Here is a 21,944-nt window from a genome sequence, read left to right on the forward strand (position 1 = left end):
ACAGCGAGAGAGAGAACAGAGAGAGAACAGAGAGGTTCCAATCGAGCGCTGACGTCAGCACGCCCGCACCTTTGACGTGGATGCGCGCACTCTGGTTGCACGGATGGATGATGGGTGGTGATGGGTGAGTGGGGTGAGTTAGTAAAGTGGGGGGGGTGGAGGGGATGAGGGTGGTGGTGGTGGACTGGGGGGGTGGGGAGGACTCGAGGCGTGCCTGCTCCGCCTTCACACACCCCTTCCCCTGCCGCTGGCCCGTCCCCTCCACGAGCACTCGGCCAGAAACGCGCGTTCCCCGTCACCCGGTTCACTCACTCACACTTAGTGCAGCCCTGCAGCAGCAGCTCGCAGCAGCAGCAGCAGCAGGGACCCCGTAGCGCCGCAGAGCCCTCTCACCGCGGCGAGACCCCTAACCACCGACAAAAGCACGGCAAGAAAGTCAACACGAACTGCTTGCAAACTCCTAACGACTAACCCTCGACGCGGACCGTGTCGCTATTCGCGTAACGGTCCTAAACGTGTTTTTGTTTCGTACAAAGTTCCGGAAGTTTTTTCTCCCTTTGTTATTTTTTTCTTAGAATCATTATTATCATCGCCGATAGTAACCTTTCAAGTGCAGCTTGTTGCTATTGTTAATTTATTCACTGGTGCCGGACTCCGATCGCGCTGGCTTAAAGTGGAGGCAGAAGACTCGACTCGAGTAGCGATGAGTAGAACCACCTGCGCGCTCTGGGCGGCACTGCTGAGCGGCACCCTTCTCTGCAGCACGGTGCAGGTGAGCGGCAACCCCCCCCCCCACCCGCGCAACCATGATGCACCACGTGCAGAGCAACAGCATCATCATCATCATACCACGTGCGCAGTGCCGGGGCTGTCGACGCACCACAGGAGTCGAGATGATAATTCTGCGCAATCGTCGTCGGCGTGTTTATTTGGCTCGTGTCGGGCGGGACAGCTGAGGGAGCGCAGACGGCGCCTTCCGGCAAGCCACCGGCGTTTTTGTTTCGCTTTACAACTCAATCGGAATTGCAAGGAAACAATGAATTAACGCGGTGACGGTGGGCCAACTGTTGACCTCATTCACCTATTGTTGTTGTTATTTACCGTGGGGGGTTTTCTTTTTTGTGTCGTCCAGGTCGCAAGAGCGGAGACGAGTGCAGGTAAGCTCGGCCACACACACGCACACGCACGCGCGAGTGCTTAAGCATCGTCAGCACATTTTTAGGATTCCTGCCGCTTTGCCACGCGGTACCCCTTGCAGTGTAACCGCGTGCGCAGTGCCTCGCCAGCCGCGATTAAAGGGGCGCGTCGAGTGCCAGCGACGCCTGTATGCATTGGCTGGCGCGCGTGCGATCGCTTAAAACAACAACACATGCGTCATGCACGTGTCCCGTGGTCGTGCCAGCGTGTGGCAGTCACTCGTACACCTAAGATGCGCGCTGGGGTGATGTTCTCACCGTTGGTCAATGGGTATTCGCATACCTGTATTCGACAGGTGGCATTCGGTGACCTCGTGCGAAAAACGCGTCACGTGAGTCATCCCCGTCAGACAACCGTGGTGTAGGCTAACATATACAAGCAATGATTAACCTTTGGGTGAAATATAACTTTGTGCCTTCTTGTTGTGGTGGTACTTGCATCAACCATAGGGTCAATGCCTGAATGTATTATTTATACCACGCCTTCCGGGCAGTAAGTACATCTTGAAGTGCCAACGAGTACACATGCCGAGTTATATTTATGGTTGTTAAATCCCTCGCTTGCTGCAAGTGCGTAAAGTTTAAAAAAACAAAACCCAACTTGTCCAAACAGAACCGCTGGCCGCTTTGGACGCGAGGCTGCACAGGTACGAGGTGGTCACGCCCGTGGCCACGGACTCGAGTGGAAAGTTCGTGTCCCGGGTCGTGTCCTCCCGGCACGGGCAGGGCCCTGACTCCGATGGCAGCGCGCACCGCCGCGCGGCACGGAGCCTCCCCGCGGACGGAGACAGCGCCCCGGCCCCCCGCGAGGACCCCGACGCGCGCCGCTACTTCAACGTGACCGTGTCAGGTCGCGTGTTGCAGCTGAGCGTGCGCCCCGTGGGCTGGCGGCTGCTGGCTCCGGGCGCCACCCTGCAGTGGCAGGAGGACTTCGCCGAAAGCCGGAGAGAGGCTCTGGCCGGACGGGATTGCGTGCATCGCGGCACCGTGAACGGGGTCCCCGGCGCCACGGTCGCGCTCAGCAACTGCGATGGCCTGGTGAGTGAGGGTGAGGGTTAAGAGAGCGGGCAGGGACATCTGCACTGACCACAATGCTCCACGCTTATTGCAGTGGTGGCTCCAATGGTGTAGAGTGTGCTGCTATTGGCCCTGGTGCAAGGAATAAAATGGGACTTCCTGGCCAAATTCACCTCCTTCATACCCTCTGGCCTGTAGGCCCCAGTGCAGCTACACTGCCTGCCTGCTCGACAGTTGCAGTTCAATCGAACAGGAAATTGGTTTTCCAATGTCAGGTGGTGCGTTTGGGCGATCAGTCGATGGATGCAATATGACAACGGTCTTCCGTACACCGTTTGTGTCGGCTTAAGCCACATCCACACACCAAGAGCGACCTCCAGGTACCTCTTGGAGTAGGAGACTTTTTTTAATTCCACAATTTGTGTCGACAGAACAATCGCGCGTGGTAGTGAAGTCGAAGTTACTCGTGTCAACAAACTTTTGTCGACAAAATCCTGCCCGTGCTAAAAGACCCAGCATTACCCCACAAACCAGCACTGCGCTCCTGTCAGACTGGTTCTGTTGGGTAGCCGTGTGCACTTTGTTGGCGAGCCTGGTGGTGGAGGCTCTGATAAATCACTTCCATTATTCAATTAAATCACTTGCACCTGCTGGTGCGGAACCATTGCCACTGCATTTATGTGATATTCTATTTAGCTTATATTTCCCCTACATTATATTCAATATATATTTGTTAAATCCTTTTGTGGGTTTGTACATCCTAATTAGAACCTCGCTGCATTCAACTTGCAGTGGAGTCATCCGGAACCGCAGTCCAGACATTGCAGGCACCATTCCAGCACCCGTCTCCTGTGTGTGTGATGCTTCGTCATCATCAACGGCAGCACCGCTCTCGAATGCTAACTTGTGCTTTAAATAAATAAAAACCAAAATCCACTCACAACTTCATTGTGTGGGTGTTTGCGGTTTCTTGAGTGAAAATCGGTCATATAAAGCAAAGCACTGTCTGAAAAAAAACACCTATGCACGTAACTTGATTTTGACAACTCGCTATGAATTACAGATGACACGCACGCTAAATGGGAACAGTGGTTTCCAATAAAATGTACCCGAGTGAAACGTCCCGTACCCATTGAACAACACTTACATTGTTTACAGGGGGGGAAATCCGCAAACATGTTCAGTCACGTAATTACCAAGGCTTAATTCCTCATGACATTTTCCAAGTTGCTAGTAGACTGGAGTGAGTGGCGCGACACTGAAGTCAATCGCCAGACGTATCCTAGACGTGGTGCGCCGGGTGTAGGAAATATTCTTTTTTTCCAGAAAATACCTGGCTGAAATTAATCCCTGGCTATGGCAACAGCAAGCACAGTAAAGAATCGTTTCGTGAACATTTGCAATAACTACCGCATAAATAGAAGTGACGATCACAGTTGTTGTTCTGCTGCTCATAAGCAGCAGGAAGGGACGATTCCCATCACGCCTTTCATAGTGGTCATGTGACCACAACACAACACGACAATGCTATCAACCTTGCCTAGACCACCAGCTGAAAAGGCATCTGAGCACGTGGCCGTGTTATTATTTAGACCACAAGCTCTACAAGTGTTACAGATATTGTTTGCATGATGAGTACCTTGGCAAGGAAAAAAATCTGTCGAGTTGCTGAAGTGGCTTGTAGGGGCATTACCTACACTTGTAGGGGCATTACCTGCACTCGTAGGGGCATTACCCGCACTCGAAGGGCATTAGCCCACGCTCGTAGGGAGGTGACCCACACTTACAGGGGGCATTACCTACACGCACAATGGGCGTGCCAAGGCCGGGTGCTTGGGCTGCCGATGACCCGCCCCTCGCGCCCAAGTGACCCTGAGAAGCCGCCGGGCGCTTGAGCCACCGCCGTCGCCGCCCTGATGTAGATCACGCGCACCTCACGCGCACGAGGGGCGGCATCGCGGGCTCCCAGGAGCGCGGAGCAAGGCATTCGGGGAATCCCTCTGTTGCGTGGGGTCACTCGCACGTGCCGTGTTTGTAGCGTGGATTGCAGCGCTCACCCTTCCTTGCCCTGCGAATAACCTCTGTCATGGCGTGAGGGATTTTTCTTTCCTCGGTCGTCCCGAACTTATGGTTTTTTTCGTTTGTTCCCAAGGTGGCGTGAAAAAATGTGGCTTTTGTTTTCTGTTAAACGTTTTCGTTGTTTAAAACAAGCCTGGCACATTCGCTTTGCCTAACGGTATTTATTTCCAGATTCTGTTTCTACCTTGCTCGTAATTGTACAATTAGCGGCACCGCAATTAAAGGCAAGATAATTAAAGTGGTTCGTGTAAGGAGACAAAACCTGTTATTTTAACGCAGCATATAACCAGTTTGCCTTCACTGACAAGTGACGAGCTCAATTGTGCAGCGGTGCTTACCAGCTCAAGTAGATAATTAAGAATCTTTGGCAGTTTGTTTAGGTCCTGTGAGAATGTTCCAAGACCAGTGTGCCCAGCCATGCCAGTGACGAGGGTTGTGGAGACACAAGCTGCCTTTGATCACGGCCCTGGCTCTAATGAGCGGCACGGAGGGGGCTGACCATTATGGCCGATGAATATGATGATGATGTCACCACGGTCAACTCGAGTAACCCCCAACCCCGGCAGCCGTGAAGCATCCAACTCTTTTCGCTCCGACCGGCAAGGCAGCCTTTCTCACCACAGCCTAGCCAGTGGGCATGCTCGCTTCTCGCGCCTGCACTGGCCCGAGAGCTAGGCTAATGAGACCCAGCTGAGTGGACGCCCCGCAAGAGGGAGACAATTTTCGGGGGCTTAGGGTCGCAAGCGGGACACTGTACACGGGCGGTCAGTGGAAAATGAGAGCCACTTTAGCGGGGGCCTCCGTGGCGACTTGCGCCCTCCGCCCATGAGTTATCGTGGACGTGGTGATCACAGCTGCTCGATATTTAACAACAAAACGAATCCGCTCTCCAAAATAACCTGATCCATTAAAATGTCTGTGTCTAATGTGAGCATTATGCTTTTAGCATGTTGATTAACTCTTCATGGTGTACAAAAAAAAGGAATGGAATAAGACTCCGCAGAGACTTGCAGGGTGTTTTGGGGTTGTTATTTTTTTTGGTGGGGGTGGGGGTGGGGGCTCGGTAATATGCACATGCGTTAGGTTAGTTACTTTGGTCAATTGTGCGAATTAAAATAAAATTACTGCCACGAGATCAGCCGGAGCCCAATTTCTAAGCAGAAACTACAGCATACAGTTTTGTATGTTTTTGAAAATGTTCCCAGAAGCTCCAATTTAGTGGCAGGGTACAGCCCCAGCGGGGATTGCTGCCTACAAACCAAACAGGGCTGTCGGTGCTCACGTGTGTCTGCGGAGAGAAAGGGCGGTGCAGTAGTTTGGCGACTGCACTCCGAACCCAGTGACCCATGTTCATCTCCTGGCCAAGGCTGATATCGGTGAACTGCTTTTTGTGTTTAGTTTCTTGTCCTTCCCCTACACCTCCGATTTGCATGGTTGGCTCCATACGGTGCGAAGGAAGTTCAACATACATACATTCTGATGATGTCTGAAAACACACACATGCATCCGTGCACATGTGTGTACGTTTGCTGATGTGGAGCAGTGGCGCAGTGGTTAGGTGTGAACGCGGCGAATCGAGTTCGAATTCCCGTTCATGGCCACCAACACCAGTACTGGTCCTGGGCCTCCTTGAGATTGACTCAGCCTCAAATATGTACCTGGTGCAGCGTGTAAACATCGCCACTGGGGAGACAAAGGTGGTCGGGCGTGGTGCTGGCTATAAGGGAGATCTTTGTGTAGTTCATCGCGTACTGCACTACAAACTTGGCGAGCTAGGTTCAATTCCCGGTCACGGCTAACATCAGTGGCAAGTGACATCTGACCCTTTCCTCGGTCTCAAATTGGCACGGAATTGATTGAGCACCTGACGCCGTGTGTGAGCGTCTGCACTGGCGAGCGTGCTGCTGGCCACACCACCTCCTCCACGTGCAGAGCCGGCCTTAATAGGTGCTCGCTAACAGCACTTGTCCCATCGGTGTTTTAAGGATATATCAGGGTGCATTAGTCTCTGTACATACCACGTGTTATCTACAACATGGTGTCCACTCCAGTGGCCTTTTGGGCACACGCAACACCAGGGGCTGTTTGTTATCTGAATATCGACTTGACTCCTCCTTGGGGGACTCGACCTAATGTGCTCACGATTGTGCTCTTTCAATGTCCGGAGGGGGTGGACCGGTGAGGTTGAGGGCAAGCCCCGCCGCCTCCTCGTGTACCTCTTTGACATTAATAGAAGCTTGCTGACATCATTTAGGGCACCGTAATGGTGAGATGTTAACTATCTCGCCTGGTGTCAAGGAGGGTTGTGGGTTCTATCACGACCCTGACTCCTATATATTTGGAGTTAGCATGTTCTCCCCGTCGTTGTGTGTATGTCTCCTGGTCATCCGTTCTTTTCCCCCACATTTAGAAACAAAACATGCGTTTAGAGTATGTGGCTGCCATAAATGTCCACGTGATAAGCCACTTCGTTGTGCTATCGTTTGTGGCCAGGTCACTTCTGAAAAAGAGCTCTATATAGCTCAGCTAGCCTCGGCTGGTAAAATAAAAGAAAAATGTGTTTTTTTGTTTATTTGTACCAATGTTTTGAAAGGCAACCTCACAAGTCAACGTTTCTTAATCATCCCAAGAACACACGTGGCATGTCATTTTTAGGGTAATTGTCAATAGTTTCAGAAATTATACTTTACTCATGAAACGAATCGATGGTTGACAGATGTACGAAACTAAATTAACCATCGCCATTGTATGGAGTCGATGAGAAAGTCAGCTGGTCTGATTACGTCTGACACCACGGTATTGCGTGAGCATTTCTCTCTCGTCAAAAGGTTTCCAAGGTGTAAAGGTTTTATATGAAATTTAATATGACCCCCACTCAAGTGTGTATAAAAATATTGTACAAACGAATTCAAAGATCAAATCGGGTAACAGGTGGACAATTTTTCATGTCAGAATTAAGGCCCTGATTAGTTGACATACTATGCCTAAGTAAAAAAGCTACTTCAGCATTGTACTAGCGATTACCCACATCTTGACAGTGCCTGAAATCGTGGACACTGCCCCATATCGTGCCGATTCACTGCTGTCGAATGCCTGCAGACGCAACGATGCATGCAGGGCACACTGCGGAGCTCAGAAAGCCTCCCTCCCATGTCCGCGTCACCTGTGCCGCTCTAGCTTCGCTGCACCCTCCAGCCACGTTCCCGGAGTCATTCTCGAACTCGTGCTGTGTTCATATTTTGTTTGTTGCGGTTGCACCCGGCTTAAGAGCCGCATGGCTCACAGGGCTAAACCTAATAAATGAAACTTGAAACTTGAAACCTCGTTGCCGTCTACAGGCAGGGCTCATCCGCCTCCCCGATGAGGAGTACTTCATCGAGCCTCTGGAGGTCGGGGGTCACGCTGACGAGCACTCGCAAGAAGGCCGAAGCCACGTTGTCTACCGCAGGTCGGCCGTCAAGCGCTCCGACTCGATGACGCCCGAATCGGGCACACACAGCGGTAAGAGCTCGTCACACGCGCACACATTCTATCATGAGAGTATGCCCTCGCTGTTTGCAAGGGATACGTTCCGGAGATGCTCGTGAGTAGAACATTTTACGGATAGTGCTATTGGCCTCCGCAAAACATATCTTTTAATTGAATTACCTTCAATAAATACATAAATAAGCAATTAAATATCTGAAAATTATCTGATCACTTTGTCGCAACACATTCTCTCTCATCACTTTGTCTCATCACTTTCTTTCTCTCTTTCGATGCAGTTGTGTAGAGTTCTAGAGACAATTCACGAATAGACCAAAATCGCGGGTAGCAAGTTCGTGAATAACAAGGGATGACTTCACAACGTAATGCGCGTTTACACAGCACCTCAATTGGATTGCATCTCAAGACGCTGAACAGAAATCGGGGGCGTATTTATTTGAGATAGAGAGAGAGATAGAGGCGGTCAGTCACAGGCAGAGGAGAAAAGGAAGGTCTTGAACCTGGACCTGAACGTGGTCAGGAAGTTGACAGCACAGGTGGCTGGGGGAAGGGAATTCTAGACTAAGAGCAGTGGCAGAGAATGTGCGACTTCCCACTGAGTGAAGGGTGATTGGGAGCTTCAACAGAAAACCTTAGTTTCCGGAGCGCATGTTGTGTTGTGAATGGGCGTACAGCAACATGAGTGAGGAGGGGTCGACAGATGTGACATTCAACATAGCAATGAGAAATAGTTTATCCGTTGTTTAATATGTATTGGCTAACAAAGAAGCAGAGGTTGCAAGATTGAATCCAGATCTGGAGCCAACAGGCAATTATCTTTGTGGGGGTTGATAAACTATGTACTACGTCGTGTGAAGTGAACAGTGGTCGTTCTACAGCGAGATTTCCACCTGCCACTGGAATGTGATGTCTCCACCACTGCCCCAGGGCGATTCGTGCTGCTCCACACTCGCCTCAGCAAGAGACCCTCACTTTTAGATATGAACCTCATGAGCCAAGGAAACATTAAAGAACTTAACTGTGAAGTACATTCTGACCACAGATTCATTGGCAATGCTCCACAACAACGCATTGGGATCTCTGGATTAAATTCGCTTAACATTATTAATTATTACAACGATGCATGCGTTGGCTTGAAATATTGCCTTTTTTGCATTGAACAGGGCCCCATCGAGTGAGATGGAGTGCTCTTACCAATGACACCTGGCAACGTGACGGCATTTGTTTGACAAGTTTGACTCTGCTGATGAGTTCCAGGAGATCAAATCTGGACCAGAGGTATTTTTGTTGCTGAAACTTAAGCTGCTGGATAATATTGGTCTGGGAAACCAATAAGCCAATGAACTTTAAAAAAGTTTGTTTAAAATATATATATGGAGACACAGAACAACATTTGTATAATTCTAGGTACATATATAAAGGGATCACATCAATAGTATCCAGAGGTGGGACAAAGTCATTGTTATGCAAGTCCAAGTCGAGTCGCAAGTCATCAAATTCATGACTCGAGTCTGACTCGAGTCCAAGTCACATGACTCGAGTCCACATCTCATAGGTGGGACAAAGTCATTGTTATGCAAGTCCAAGTCGAGTCGCAAGTCATCAAATTCATGACTCGAGTCTGACGAGTCCAAGTCACATGACTCGAGTCCACACCTCTGATAGTATCTCTACAGCTGTGCTCATGAGCCACTGCGCAAAGGTCACGTGGCCGGGGCAGCACTATCCATCGGAGAAACGCTGACGTGGGTTCCGTGGCTAATTTGGATTCCGTCAGTGAGTTCACGCGTTGGGCAGAGGCGGCCACTCTCCTCTCTCCTCCTGGCCCTCGGATCTCACGGTGGCCGAACGTGCCATGGCAACGGCACGCGCGTCCCCGCGTCCCGCGCGGCGTGCGTGTCCCGTGCTGCGTGAGGGGTGGCGGCTGCCTTTCAGAGCCGGAGGGGGGGGTCTTTTGTGACGAGCGGGAGGGCGAGAGAGCGAGCCAGAGAGAGAGACCGGCTCCTTTCTGTGAGACGGAGCTGGTTCAGCGTGGGTGCCACTTGTTCACAAATGCTGGAAATGTCAAATTTGCAAGCATAAAGGGAAAGGGTATGCGGGGGGGGGGGGGGGTTGCGTGACCTGCTGGGAAATTAGCTTCATTTTGTTATAAGTTTGGAGAAAGTAGGGGTAATGGTCGTGTAGGAGTAAAAAGGGAGCTGGGTCAGGGGGGGGGGTTGTGAGAATGAAATAATGGTTGGTAAGGCAGATGAGTTGTCGATAGTTTGTGTGTATGTGTATACAGTGATATCGCGAGCGTTTGCCAATGTGCCGTAGCAGCAAAAGCTCTTGGTGCAAATAAATAAAGAAATCTCAAGGGGTACAATTAGGCTACCTCAACCTAGTTTTAGTTGGGTTTTTTTTTGCTTTCAAAGGCTGTTTCCTCTCTAAGTGCGGTGTTGCTTTGTGGCTTTTTCTTTTTGTCCGAAAATCGTTCAAAATGTTCACCTCCCTGTACTTGGCATGCGAGCCGAAGCCGGAACGCGGCGGCATGGCCTAGAGCGGCCCTCGTGGTCACCCCTTGATTCACAGTGGTCGTGACTCTCCTTGTAATTTTCGTAAGCCCGCAATGTTGGGTAATTTAGCGATCACTGTTGACCTGGCGCTCCTTCCCATTCCATTCGCCAGCCCCTGTGTGTCAGCACCCAGAATGTTGAATTTCAAAATACAACAACAGCAAGCTGCGATTCTTGAGCGATCCTTCCAGGGTACATATGTGTTGCATTGCTGTAAGGCGTGAATGAAAGCATAATCTGACAGTTTTATATCAAGTGTAAACTACATGTTCGCTAAACACCTTCGGCGCAATGAAGTAGCAGTTTTGATAAATACAGAGCGCACTATTTGTGAATGTATCTGAATGAGTGAAGCGTACCAACTGAAGTTCGTTAGTGACCCTAAGTGTTGAAATATAGGTCCGTTGCCAATGGAAGAAAAACAAATCTGTCTTGTCCACTGAAGAATAGCTGTAACGGCCCTGTTCAGGCTGGGAAGTTGGTACTCCAAATATTTGACAATATGCACATACATATATATAAAAAAAACTTCGGTTGTTATTGCACGTGGTTTTGTTTCTGAGTTACTCGTGCTTATTAAGAAGCATCCCTGTTGTGCACATTTAAAAACCCCGTGGCACTGTACGGCCCGATGTTTCCAATCGTTCTATTAATGCCACGTGCATCGGCCATGTTTTATTTTGTGGCGGCGGCGGCGTTCTGTCAAGAGGAGAAATTAACAACACGTTACAACTGAAAGGTGAGGCAGAAATAAATTGTGATGAGGGGTGTTAATACGGTGCGTCAGCTGAGAAATCGGGTTTCACGTTGCACCCTTTGGGACCTCGTTGCTTGTTTTGGACGAGGTTCTCTTTCCCAAGAGCCTAAAATTACCACGATGTGTGATATTTTATGGGTCTTCTTTTTTATTTATATGGGTGCAAGAATATCAGGACTAATAAAGCGGATGCCGTAATGGCCTGCAGTGATGAATGTGATCTTGACTCCTCGCCACTGTTAACGACCGTTGCAGTTCCGCAGCTTTCCCCTCGCTCTCTGCGTCCGTGGCTTTTGTCGATATCCCGCTGTACGTGCGGCGAACCGATTTCTACACAATTCGCTATACGCGGTTTGAATTCACTCTGCATGCGGTTATGCGGTCGGACGTGGGACAACGTTGTGTGTGTACTATGTGTGTACCGTGTGTGTACTCTGTACTGTGTGTGTACGTTGTGTAGTGTGTGTGTACTTTGTGTGTACTTTGTGTACTGTGTGTGTATTATGTGTGTATACTCTGTGCTGTGTGTGTACTTTGTGTACTGTGTGTATTCTGTGTGAACTGTGTGTATGCTCTGTGTGTACTGTGTGTATACTCTATGTACTGTGTGTATACTCTGTGTACTGTGTGTGTACTCTGTGTACTGTGTGTATACTCTGTGTGTACTGTGTGTATAATCTGCGTACTTTGTGTGTACTCTGCGTGCTCTGTACTGTGTGTATACTCTGTGTACTGTGTATGATATGTGTGTACTGTGTGTGTACTCTGTACTGTGTGTGTACTCTGTGTACTCTGTGTATACTCTATGTACTGTGTGTGTACTCTGTGTACTCTGTGTGATCTGTGTGTACTCTACGCGCTACTCGGGAGGTAGCTGTCTCCTTGTGCGGTTTCGCTTTGTGCACCTTTTTATGGAACGCATCTACTCCTATCGCATAAAGCGTGGGAAACCTGCACAAGGGGAAAATATAAATATTTTATGTATATAAATAATTGCGAATGAGAGTTACAAAATTGTTTATTCAGTGAACGTATGCATAAAATGACAGGCTAATAAAAAATATTGACATTTTTTTTACATCACTTCGAGGAACAGGTTTAACTGTTGTGTTCACCTGGCCTCAGTGTTCAATTCACATGAGCACACTGTCTGTACCGTAATATGATTATTATTATTAAAGTTCTTACCTCATATTGTATTCATAACTAAGCAAGTTCGGACTGAGGCGCACTCTGTGTCTCACAAGGCAGACCTGCAACCCGCATTGGGATTTGCAGAGGCGCTCCTCTGCCTGCGAAGCCACTTCTCCGACGAGCTACCCCGCTTTCATTTATTGACGTGTGTACCGCTTTCATTCCTTCATTCATACTTTGTGCGTCGTGTGTGTGTGTTCACCAGCGAGAGCAAAACGTTTCCACGCTTTGCTTTTTAGGAATGAGTGCCAGGGCTGGCGGCCGAGTGTGGCGGGGCGGGCGCGTCGGTGCGAGTGGCATGTCGTGCGTGCGTCCGTCGGTCACCCGCATGAGAACGGGCTCGCGTGTCACTAACCGGGACACATTTTTTCCACGGACACGCTGCCTTCCCTGGCAACGGGCACCTGATTGAGGTGGGAAGGGGGCCGGGCGAGCTTAGCAAGTGTGGAGGGAGAGGTTAGCTGGGTTGGCCCCATTGTGATTCTCCAAATGAGATCACTGCGGGCCACTGTTCCGCCGTGAATGGGCCCCTGTCAGCTCCGAGCGGACTAATGGGCTATGGGGCATGTACTGACGTCAGCCCGGCTGCTCTGCACAATGCCATGATGTCATATTCTGGCACCGCCTACGGAGTGAATCTGCTTTTAAAATAAAAGGCCACTCGTCTCTTACTAACGGGTCATTTAATTACAACCGAATAATAATCAACCTAATAATGCTCCCTCCACATTGAATACCTTTATTGATTTTGCATAATTTATGCGGATTATTCAAAGAAGAATAGGGGGGGGGAGAAACTTCATTATGTATGTCAGCCCAAAATTACGACCGTTTTGAGATTATGTTAATTGGTTTGTTGGCAATCGCCGATGGATGAGCTGAATTTGAATCATGCACAAGCATTGGCTTGGATTAAATACAATTATTTAAAGGAGATTGTAACAAAAGCAAGATAATTAATCGGGCAAAGAGTCGAACCAAAAATATTGAGTCTCGCTTTTGGACAGAGGCTTAAATTATCTCTAAATTGCTCAATTTGGAAACAATAAGCGGATTCCTTAGTGACACCAAATGCATTGTGGCGCAGGAGCTATAGATGCAAAGAGGAGGAGCGGGAAGAACAAAGGTTTACTTGAGGCGCTCTGTCCGGCGCTCGAATTCACAGCCGTCCACGCCGGGTGCAGCCGGCACAATTTACATTCCTGCACTAAAATTTACACGAACCTTAACCTCACGGCTCCTTTGTTTGGTTTCCCAGTTGTTATTTTGTTTGGGCCTGAATGCCCTTTTCATAGGAGGCACACAACAGTAAACTAAAATTTTTGACTTTAGTGGCATTGTTGCGAAACCCGGCCCCTGTGATGTTTGCCATGCACTTCATATAATTACTTGCACGTTTCTCCGCGCGTGGTGAAGCTGGATTATTTTTCGCTGCAGCTCACTCGCGGTTAACTTGGGAAAACAGAATGTGGGTTTCTCGAGCCGGCTGCCGTACGTCTGCATACCCCTCGATGGGCCCAAAGGGATGTGGGCACGAGCACGTGTTTGGCTTTTACAGCCCTTGATGCCCATTCGAAAGCTTATTACCCCCTTTTCCATTTGAGGTCCTTCACACTTGACCTTACAAATGAATCAGGCCCCGTCAGGCTGTGACTCACGGACTCTCCGCCAACAACGGCGTTAATTGTGAAAGCGGCGCTGTACAAATACATCAATACCTCGCCCCCATATTCGTGACAGATTTGAAAACTTTCAGGAACAAAATATGTTTTTGAATTACACCGAATATCTGTGTATCTGTCAAGTCAACCATATATGTTGTTGGATGTATGTTGAACTTCTTTCGCACCGTACGTAGGCAACCGTACATAGCCAACCGTGCTAATCACAGGTGCAAACATTATAACTACCAAATGATTTACAGACCCTTTATCAATTAACTGCTGGATTAATACCTCCCCATGTCAGTCATGGAGATAGTTTGACCATACTACACCACACTGGTCATTGCGGGTTGGTGAAGCACTGATGTTTGCCATTGCCAGGAATCACACTCAGGTCGGTGGGGTCATCGTGCAGTGCACTAACCAATCTTCCATCTCACCAGTCAATTGTAGTTATTCATAAATGCCTTGTATGAAATGGTACGTTATTAAAACAGAAGATCCGTACCGCATATATCCATTCAGCATACTCTGTCTCATATCGAAGTGTGCTGAAGCGAGAATATGTAAATGTGTCGAGTTGGGTTTCATGTTTACGTTTTGTTTTAATTTGAGGCTTGCTGAGCCCAGACGCCAGAGATCTTGCATGTACCGCTCAGGGAAATGAAACTTCTTTCGTGCTCACAGCGGCCGTGCTGAGATTGGATCTGCCTCGCGATGAGAGTCAGGCGAGCTGCCTCTAAGCAGGATGTGTGAGGTCACGTGATCGTCACAGGGCCTGCGGGACACTCTTCGCAAAACTCCGAAGTCTTTCTATTCGGGCCAGAATACAGACCTTACCTCCTCCAACTGTTCACGGTGGCTTTCACCACCATTCCCAATTATAACATGAGAATCACACTAATCTATTTAAAGCTGACGTGCAAAGCCGCACATTTGTGGAGCCAGGGGGCCTGTAGTGTGAAAAGCACTGCCATAATTCACCGAGTTGTGTGTACTTGATATACTACCCAGTCAGAAAGTAACTAAAGTTTTGGTAATGTATTGCTTACAGGAAATGCTTGCCTGCTTTGTGATGTATAGTGTATAGGGTTTACTAGGAGCAGAAATTAACGAGTAAACATTAATTTATTCTTATGTTTTGAGACAAAGCAGTTAAACCTGAAACCTGTATTTTATACAGAGAGGGTATAATTACGAAGCATACAGAATTGCACTGCAAAGTAGGAAATTTGCAGATGTTTAATAGGCGGTGTTACACAGAGTATGTGTTTTACTGCATGTGCAGTGTTAAAAGAGAGATATGTTTATTAAATTATTTATGTACTATCACAGCGGACCCTTAAAATGTGGCAAATATAGTGCAGCTGGGGTTCCAGTGAGATTATGTAAGAAAGTGCAGAGTAGGCAAGGGATATTTCTTAAAAACATATATGTATCTATACTCTTTGTTTCTTTCGGTAAAGTCAGGTAAGTAAAAAAAAATAGAAAAAAATATATATATTTTTTTTACCTACGTGACTTTACCGAAAGAACCAAAGAGTATGGATGCTTGCAGTCACGAAAACTTCAAATCTAGAATATATGTATCTACACATAGTGAATTCATTGAGCTGAAATACACTTATTTATAATGTATGCCATGCAGCTCCTCCATTCACAAAGCTCACAAACGCATTACGTTTCACCTCCGCCTAGTCTCGTTCACAGAGAACACGGATCGTGTGCAAGCGTGTGCATGTCTTGTTTATGTAATGCAGAGTGTGCATGAACTATTCTACTTTATCCTGCTGCTTGTCAGAGTGTGAGCCTTCTTTTCCAGTCGAGCCGCCAACAGATTGGTCACTACCACCACTCGAGAACATTCGAATTTATCCTGGGCGGAGCAGAGCTAGGGAGGAAGTGTGGCCCAAGATAAGGAGGCGATACATAAACCACTGGCGCATCACGTCCAAACTTACATGTCACAGACACCAATGCCTAATCCTGCAATAAACCTTTAAAAATTCCTGAAAATGCTATAACCCGTCCCATTATATATTTGAAAAAGGGTGACCACCTGTGTCACCATATTATTCAAGGGCTGCACACTGAATCCAAATTGTTTTGATTGAGGTCACATATTTTTATAAACTGCTTGATGAAGGGCAGCGAGGTTGCTGCCAAAAGGTCAGGGTGCTAAGCAAATAGAAACGGGAAGATTAATGTTCCACCTATGGAAGTGAAAAACCTACGTCATTCTAAAATCACTCCAACTGCAGTAATGCCAGCACTTTTTAATAAAGCACCTGTTCAGGTGCAAGTGGCGATGGATTGTTTTTTTTAGGAAAACGCAATGTGCGCGTTAGTACGCGTTTGCTTGCGTGTGTGTGTGTACGTGCGTGTGTGTGGTTTGGTGTTTTTTTTATATGACCACACAGAGCCTACACAGAGCACCTCTTTATTCAAGCTCAACGGGCCACACGTTTTACAAGCAAACAAACCTTAATTTGCCTACAAGGCATGAAGTAGTGGATGTAACTATAAGACAAATTTATTTTTGTTATGAAATATGTACAATATTTGTGAACTTTGCTTCACCATAATGGATTGCTAGCCACACCAACTGCACAGTTGCCTCCACAGTTACAATAACGAATGTCGCGACCCTTTGCAAATGAGTTGCCAGTAAAAGAGGCAGAAAAAATGAATACAGGCCACCCATTCCAATCACCCTGCCCACATTTCTCAGTCTTGGCTTAGATGAAACTTCACACGAGCAGGACATCTGCTGTGAGGGGTTGCCTGCTCTCAGACGCAAGCTGGATGCTGGATGTCCCAAGCTGCTTACGGAGATTTTACTGGTCTTACTGTTGGGTTCGCAGGGTTTTAAATTTCACGCTTGCTCTCTCTGTACGGAATATGGTAATGCACCACTTTGGTCCTTACCGACTCAAAAATAAAACGCGGATACAATTTTGCTAGACTGTGCGCGAGTTTCTATTTGGTGCACGATCACAGCGGCCCTTTATTTTACATCTTTGTTACTGTCTCTCCAATACTGGTTACGCGGCTATGAACCATGTCCCCTTTGGTCACTGAAGTGCAAATTTGTATATTTAAAATGTATACAGCTGCACGTAACATAGCGATCTTTAATCACTCAAAGGTTTATTTAAAAGTCGTATTGTAGTGCAATAGCAGTGTTTGAGCCCTTCTTGAAAATGCTGGCCTCTTATTAATTATACTCTGATTAATTGGCTGGGTCATGCAATTGGAAGGGCTCCCTTGCATCACACTGCACACTGCAAGGTCCTAATTAAATTAACAGTGCATCTCTTTCATTTAATCCTTTACCTTTCCGAATACTTTTTCTCTTGTCTGAAAGTCGTCCATTAATTTAAATAATTATCAAATTACATTTTACGATCAAATCAAGTCCGGGTATAAAGTTCCATTTTCCAAGCACGTGCTTTTTCGCACTATGACATTGCAAATGAGTGTGAGTGTCGTTTACCAGAATTACGCATTCTCTTGCAAGTGCTGAGCATGCACCTCTCATGTGATGCACCTTTACACGCAAATATATCCTGCCAAATTGATACTGTACATAAAACACGCTTTACCATCACGTACGTTTGCACAGCCTAACCTCAGTTGTTGTGTTGGTGTTCTGGGTAGAATTAGGAAGCCATTGGAGCTAAGCACTTTTAAATCTAGATTGAAAACGAATTTCTTGAGAACTGCTTTTTCTATTTAGTTCGTTGGTCCTTTCCCGCACCTCCGATTAGCACTTTTGGCTATGTACGGTGCGAAAGAAGTTCAACACACATACGGAATAGTGACTATGTACAATATTTACGAAATCCAATGCACCCTGCAACACGATGGGGGGATATTGCATTGGCCCGTTTGCCTTTTAAAATTGCCTTCCTCTCTCGTTATTACACGACCCTGACGTTGCGTTTCACTGCCAGCGACTTCATGAGGTCTCTTGTGTTTCAGTGGCATTAGACAAAAAGCCCATTTCCTTCCTCGTGTTTAGGGCAAGTATCAAATTGCAACGCGTGCCCATTGTGACGCAAATATGATGGCGTTCCTGAGCATTTAACATTCATTTGTTTCATCAATATTGGTTTTGAATACCGCACGATTTCTCGCACGCTGTTTTGAGGCTCCCTGTTAAGTTTTGTCAGAACTTTTTTCTTCCCAAAAGCACCATAATTTAGTAATTATTTACGATTCCCTGCGAGCAGTGTATCTCCTCGGTGAGAATTTCCACTATGAGCAATATCAGCGTTGCTGGATTTACTCGTGTTTTTTTGCAATGCACTCGGGATAATTGACTAAACAATATTGCATTTCAGGTAAAAAAAGTTACACGGGGATGGGGGTTATGGGGGGGGGGGGGAGCCATTAATTTTTGTAATTGCAGCTGTCAAGAGTAAAGGAAAGTGCGACGCACGTGGCCACCTGCTTTGAGCAAACCGGGACTTGTCCATCGCAAAATAACAGCCAGGCGAACGTGCTCCAGCTGCACCACGCGCTGTTAGCTCACATCGCTGGGCCCCCACTGCTCAGCTCTCAGTCCTCAACTTTACTTCCCATTAACTTTACTCCCCATCAACTTTACTTCCCTTAGCTTTCTCCCCCTCAGCTTTACTACCCCTCAGCTTTACTACCCCTCAGCTTTACTACCCCTCAGCTTTACTACCCCTCAGCTTTTTCCCCATCAAATTTACTTCCCCTCAACCTCACTTCCCCTCAGCTTTCTCCTTCTCAGCTTTCTTTCCCTTAGCTTCTCCCCCTAAGCTTTCTCCCTATCAGCTTCACTGCCGATCAGCTTCCCCTCCCATCAGCTCTCTCCCCATCAGCCCATCGGCTTGTTTTCCCTCGGCGTTCCCTCACTTTATTCCTTCAGTTTTCCCTCGCTGTCCTCCCCTCAGCTGTCGCCCCTGTGCCCTCCTCAGCACCGCAGCTGAAATGGTCATGAGTGGGGCACGTGCATGAGGAATGGGTGGGTCACTGTGGAAGCCTTGCTGGATAATAACCCGCCATGGCAACTGGGGCCGTAACAGATCTGCGCGGCCGACACCTCCTCTCACCGACCGCTCTTGCCCACCCCATCCTAATTATTTGCCAAATGCGGTGATGTCATGGGCACGGATTTAGCCAGCGGTTCCACGAAGCCAAGTAACATGAGCCCGGCAGTTATCATGCTGAATCCTCCCAAGATAGATTGCATTCCGCGGGGGTTTGTAAGGATTTTGATGTAAGAAGCTAAATTTGATGTTTTGAAAAAAACGAGGTCTGCTGCGGTGCACGCTAAAACGATACGCAATCGAGCCAACGTGGCGACGTAAACAAGCGCGCACACGTGTGATTTATTATTCCTGGAACGAGCATTCACAGTGCAGTGACCTGCGGTTTGGAGATTCTTAAAATGACAAGCATTCATGGTGGGGCTTTTAAAAAAGTTATCTTTTTCGAGTGTTTCTATATCCTGCAGCTCGCCTCAGCATTGTGGATATTCGCGCCCGAGCCATTGCTATTCACGTGACACGCGCAGCGGTGTGGTGACTGAGTCTTCTGCAGGGTATTTAGCATTTAATCCGCTGGGCGTATCGTCTGTCTGTTCCATTGCCAAAGGTTGCATCACTCAGCACGTGGAGCGTGGCCTAAATGCAGACGGTGTCTGCGGGGCAGCCGAGGGGACACTGCCAATCGCTGTGCTTGGTCTGCGAGCACAACAGCAAACTGGGGCCAAGCACATGGTGCTGTTAGACCCACCGCTTCCTTTACAAATGAAGGGGGCTGGCTGGCACAGTGGTAACACTCGTGCCTTGTGGCAAGAAGGCACTGGATTCGATTCCCGACTCGGGTGCCTTTCCGTGTTGCATCTGCATATCCTCCACCGGTTCTGCGTGGGTTTTCTTCCGTGTTCTCCAGTTTCCTCTCAAAGCTGAAACAAAACGTGCAATGTGATTGGAAATTGGCCAAAATATCCAAATGCTGAAATATTACCTTGCAAATGACTCAATTGGGATTACACACAGCAGCAACATCACCCTCAGCTCTTGTTCAGGAGGCAGGACCCTCCTGAACAAGAGCTAAGAATATTTTTTTAGGTTTTTCTGGGCGAACAAGCGCAACACTAATAGTAATAATGTGCAGAAGTTCTGTCCTCGCTTCTCAGTTGTGGATATTCCATCTGGCAGAATGATGCTGATGTGACCATGTTTACTCAGAATGCATAAAATGTGCCAAATAAACACGATGCATTTAGTGCTCGGATGCACATACACGTCTTGCCGTTTAAAGCAATGCCTAAAATAGTTCCATACATTTTTTTCTATTTTCTCTCATGCTACCATTATTTGTTTGTACGTTAAGCGAAAGTAATTGACAAATAGAGTTGATTTTTTTTATCATAACATGGTGCACGCTCGAACATGTTCTAGCTTTGTGTTACTAGCACAATGCCTTAAATATGTTATTCGTGTTAATTGATAATAATAGTATTATTAAATGTATTCGTAATAGGAGCTAACTAAGCAGTAAGTATTACCATCTACTTCACGAACCCACATTTATCAGCATGGTGAAGTATGATAATCGTATATTAAGATTAGTTTATATTGATGTCAATAACAGTTTGCAGTTTCGTCTCATGGATATTGTGCCTCTCGCCGGGTTGTGTGGCTACGTGTGTGCCAATGTAACAAGAGAGTGGCAGTCTCTCTGTTCTTGTGGGCCTCTGGGATGCAGAGTAGTCTGTGTTGGAGAGTCCTCATACCTGGAGAGAGAGTTGCAGTGTTTCTATTCTTGTGAGCCCTTTGGTTGTAGAGTGGTTCGTGTCGGAGAGTCCTGATACCTGTGTGTGTTCCATACGAGCACAGAGGTCACCCTTGTTACTTGTGTAGCACTATAAACATGAGTTGCATTTCACTTATGCTTCTACACATTACACTGCATATAGGCATGTTAATCCTACTAATGCTCACAATTTTTAGAAAAATGTAATGCACGTTTTGCAGCCATTAGTAGGCATTATGCATTACATTACAACGCTAATAATCTATTTAGTATTGGGGATATCCGTTCTAACAGCTCCCGTTTTGCACCGATGTCCCGAGGCTGTTTGATTTTGAAATTCAAGGGAAGTTGCTGCTAATGCTAGAGCGGTTCCCCTCGTCTCCTCGGGTTTTTGTTACACTATCAAAAAAGTGAAACTTGCGCCGGTCCATTGCGAGGGATTTGAAGAGAGCCTTGGCGCGGATCCAGCACAGCTGGGGACCCCAGCCGTGCGCATACCTCGCAGCGCCCCGTCCCAGCTGAGAGGCCGGGCGAAGCGCCAGCCCCCCGCGGTCCCTCGACAAGCCGACACGCCGTGGGGCCCGCACGTTCACCCGCGCGCAAGCAACAATGTGCCGCAGTGTGCCCGAGTTACGTCACATCCATTTGTGTAAACAGTTTTTTTTGCCGCGCGTTTTTATGACCGCACATTAATTACATTTCTGTAATTATTGCATTATGTGGGAGGCCGATGTAATTTACTCCGAAATATGTAAAACAAACATAATTAATGTTGTATGCTGCCATTACAAGTACCGATGGGATTAGGCGTTATGTGACGGCCGAATCCAGACGGAGGGGCACGCGTGCGGCGATTTAACATTGATGTTGGGCTTTTTTTTATTGATAACTGATTGTGATTGATGATGCATCCGTGCCCGCAGGAAGAAGGGACGCATCCTTGGCAGTGCGATGCCGTCCGGCATGCCCGGTGTGCGCACTGACGAGCAAAACCCAAACCGCTGATGGGATCTCTTGCTGGAAGCAGTGAGGCAGCCCGAGCAATTTGTGTCATTAGCAGAGTAATTGCTCGGGTTGCATCAGTCTGTTCATTACGTTCAAAGCAATTATTGTCATTAAGGATGTAAGCCTCAAAGTCTCAACAAAGGTTGGCCGGAGTGACTCGAGGCGTATAATGTTCGTCGTTGAAGCCGGGTTGGTG

At 47.6% G+C, this 21,944-nt stretch overlaps 1 protein-coding gene across 2 annotated transcripts in view; it reads left to right on the plus strand.

Moving 5' to 3' along the window:
- Nucleotides 1-262: 262 nt before the first annotated feature.
- Nucleotides 263-21,944, plus strand: part of LOC144934249 (A disintegrin and metalloproteinase with thrombospondin motifs 3-like) — a 72,080-nt gene continuing 50,398 nt past the window's right edge. For both annotated transcript variants that reach the window (XM_078859896.1, XM_078859897.1), the window contains exons 1-4: nucleotides 263-772; nucleotides 1,133-1,157; nucleotides 1,810-2,234; nucleotides 7,631-7,793. In XM_078859896.1, the coding sequence (XP_078716022.1) occupies nucleotides 704-772; nucleotides 1,133-1,157; nucleotides 1,810-2,234; nucleotides 7,631-7,793 (682 nt within the window). In that variant the 5' untranslated portion in view covers nucleotides 263-703. The remainder of the gene's footprint in view (nucleotides 773-1,132; nucleotides 1,158-1,809; nucleotides 2,235-7,630; nucleotides 7,794-21,944) is intronic.

The sequence above is a fragment of the Lampetra fluviatilis genome, chromosome 9, assembly GCF_964198595.1.
Source record: "Lampetra fluviatilis chromosome 9, kcLamFluv1.1, whole genome shotgun sequence".
Taxonomy (NCBI): domain Eukaryota; kingdom Metazoa; phylum Chordata; class Hyperoartia; order Petromyzontiformes; family Petromyzontidae; genus Lampetra; species Lampetra fluviatilis.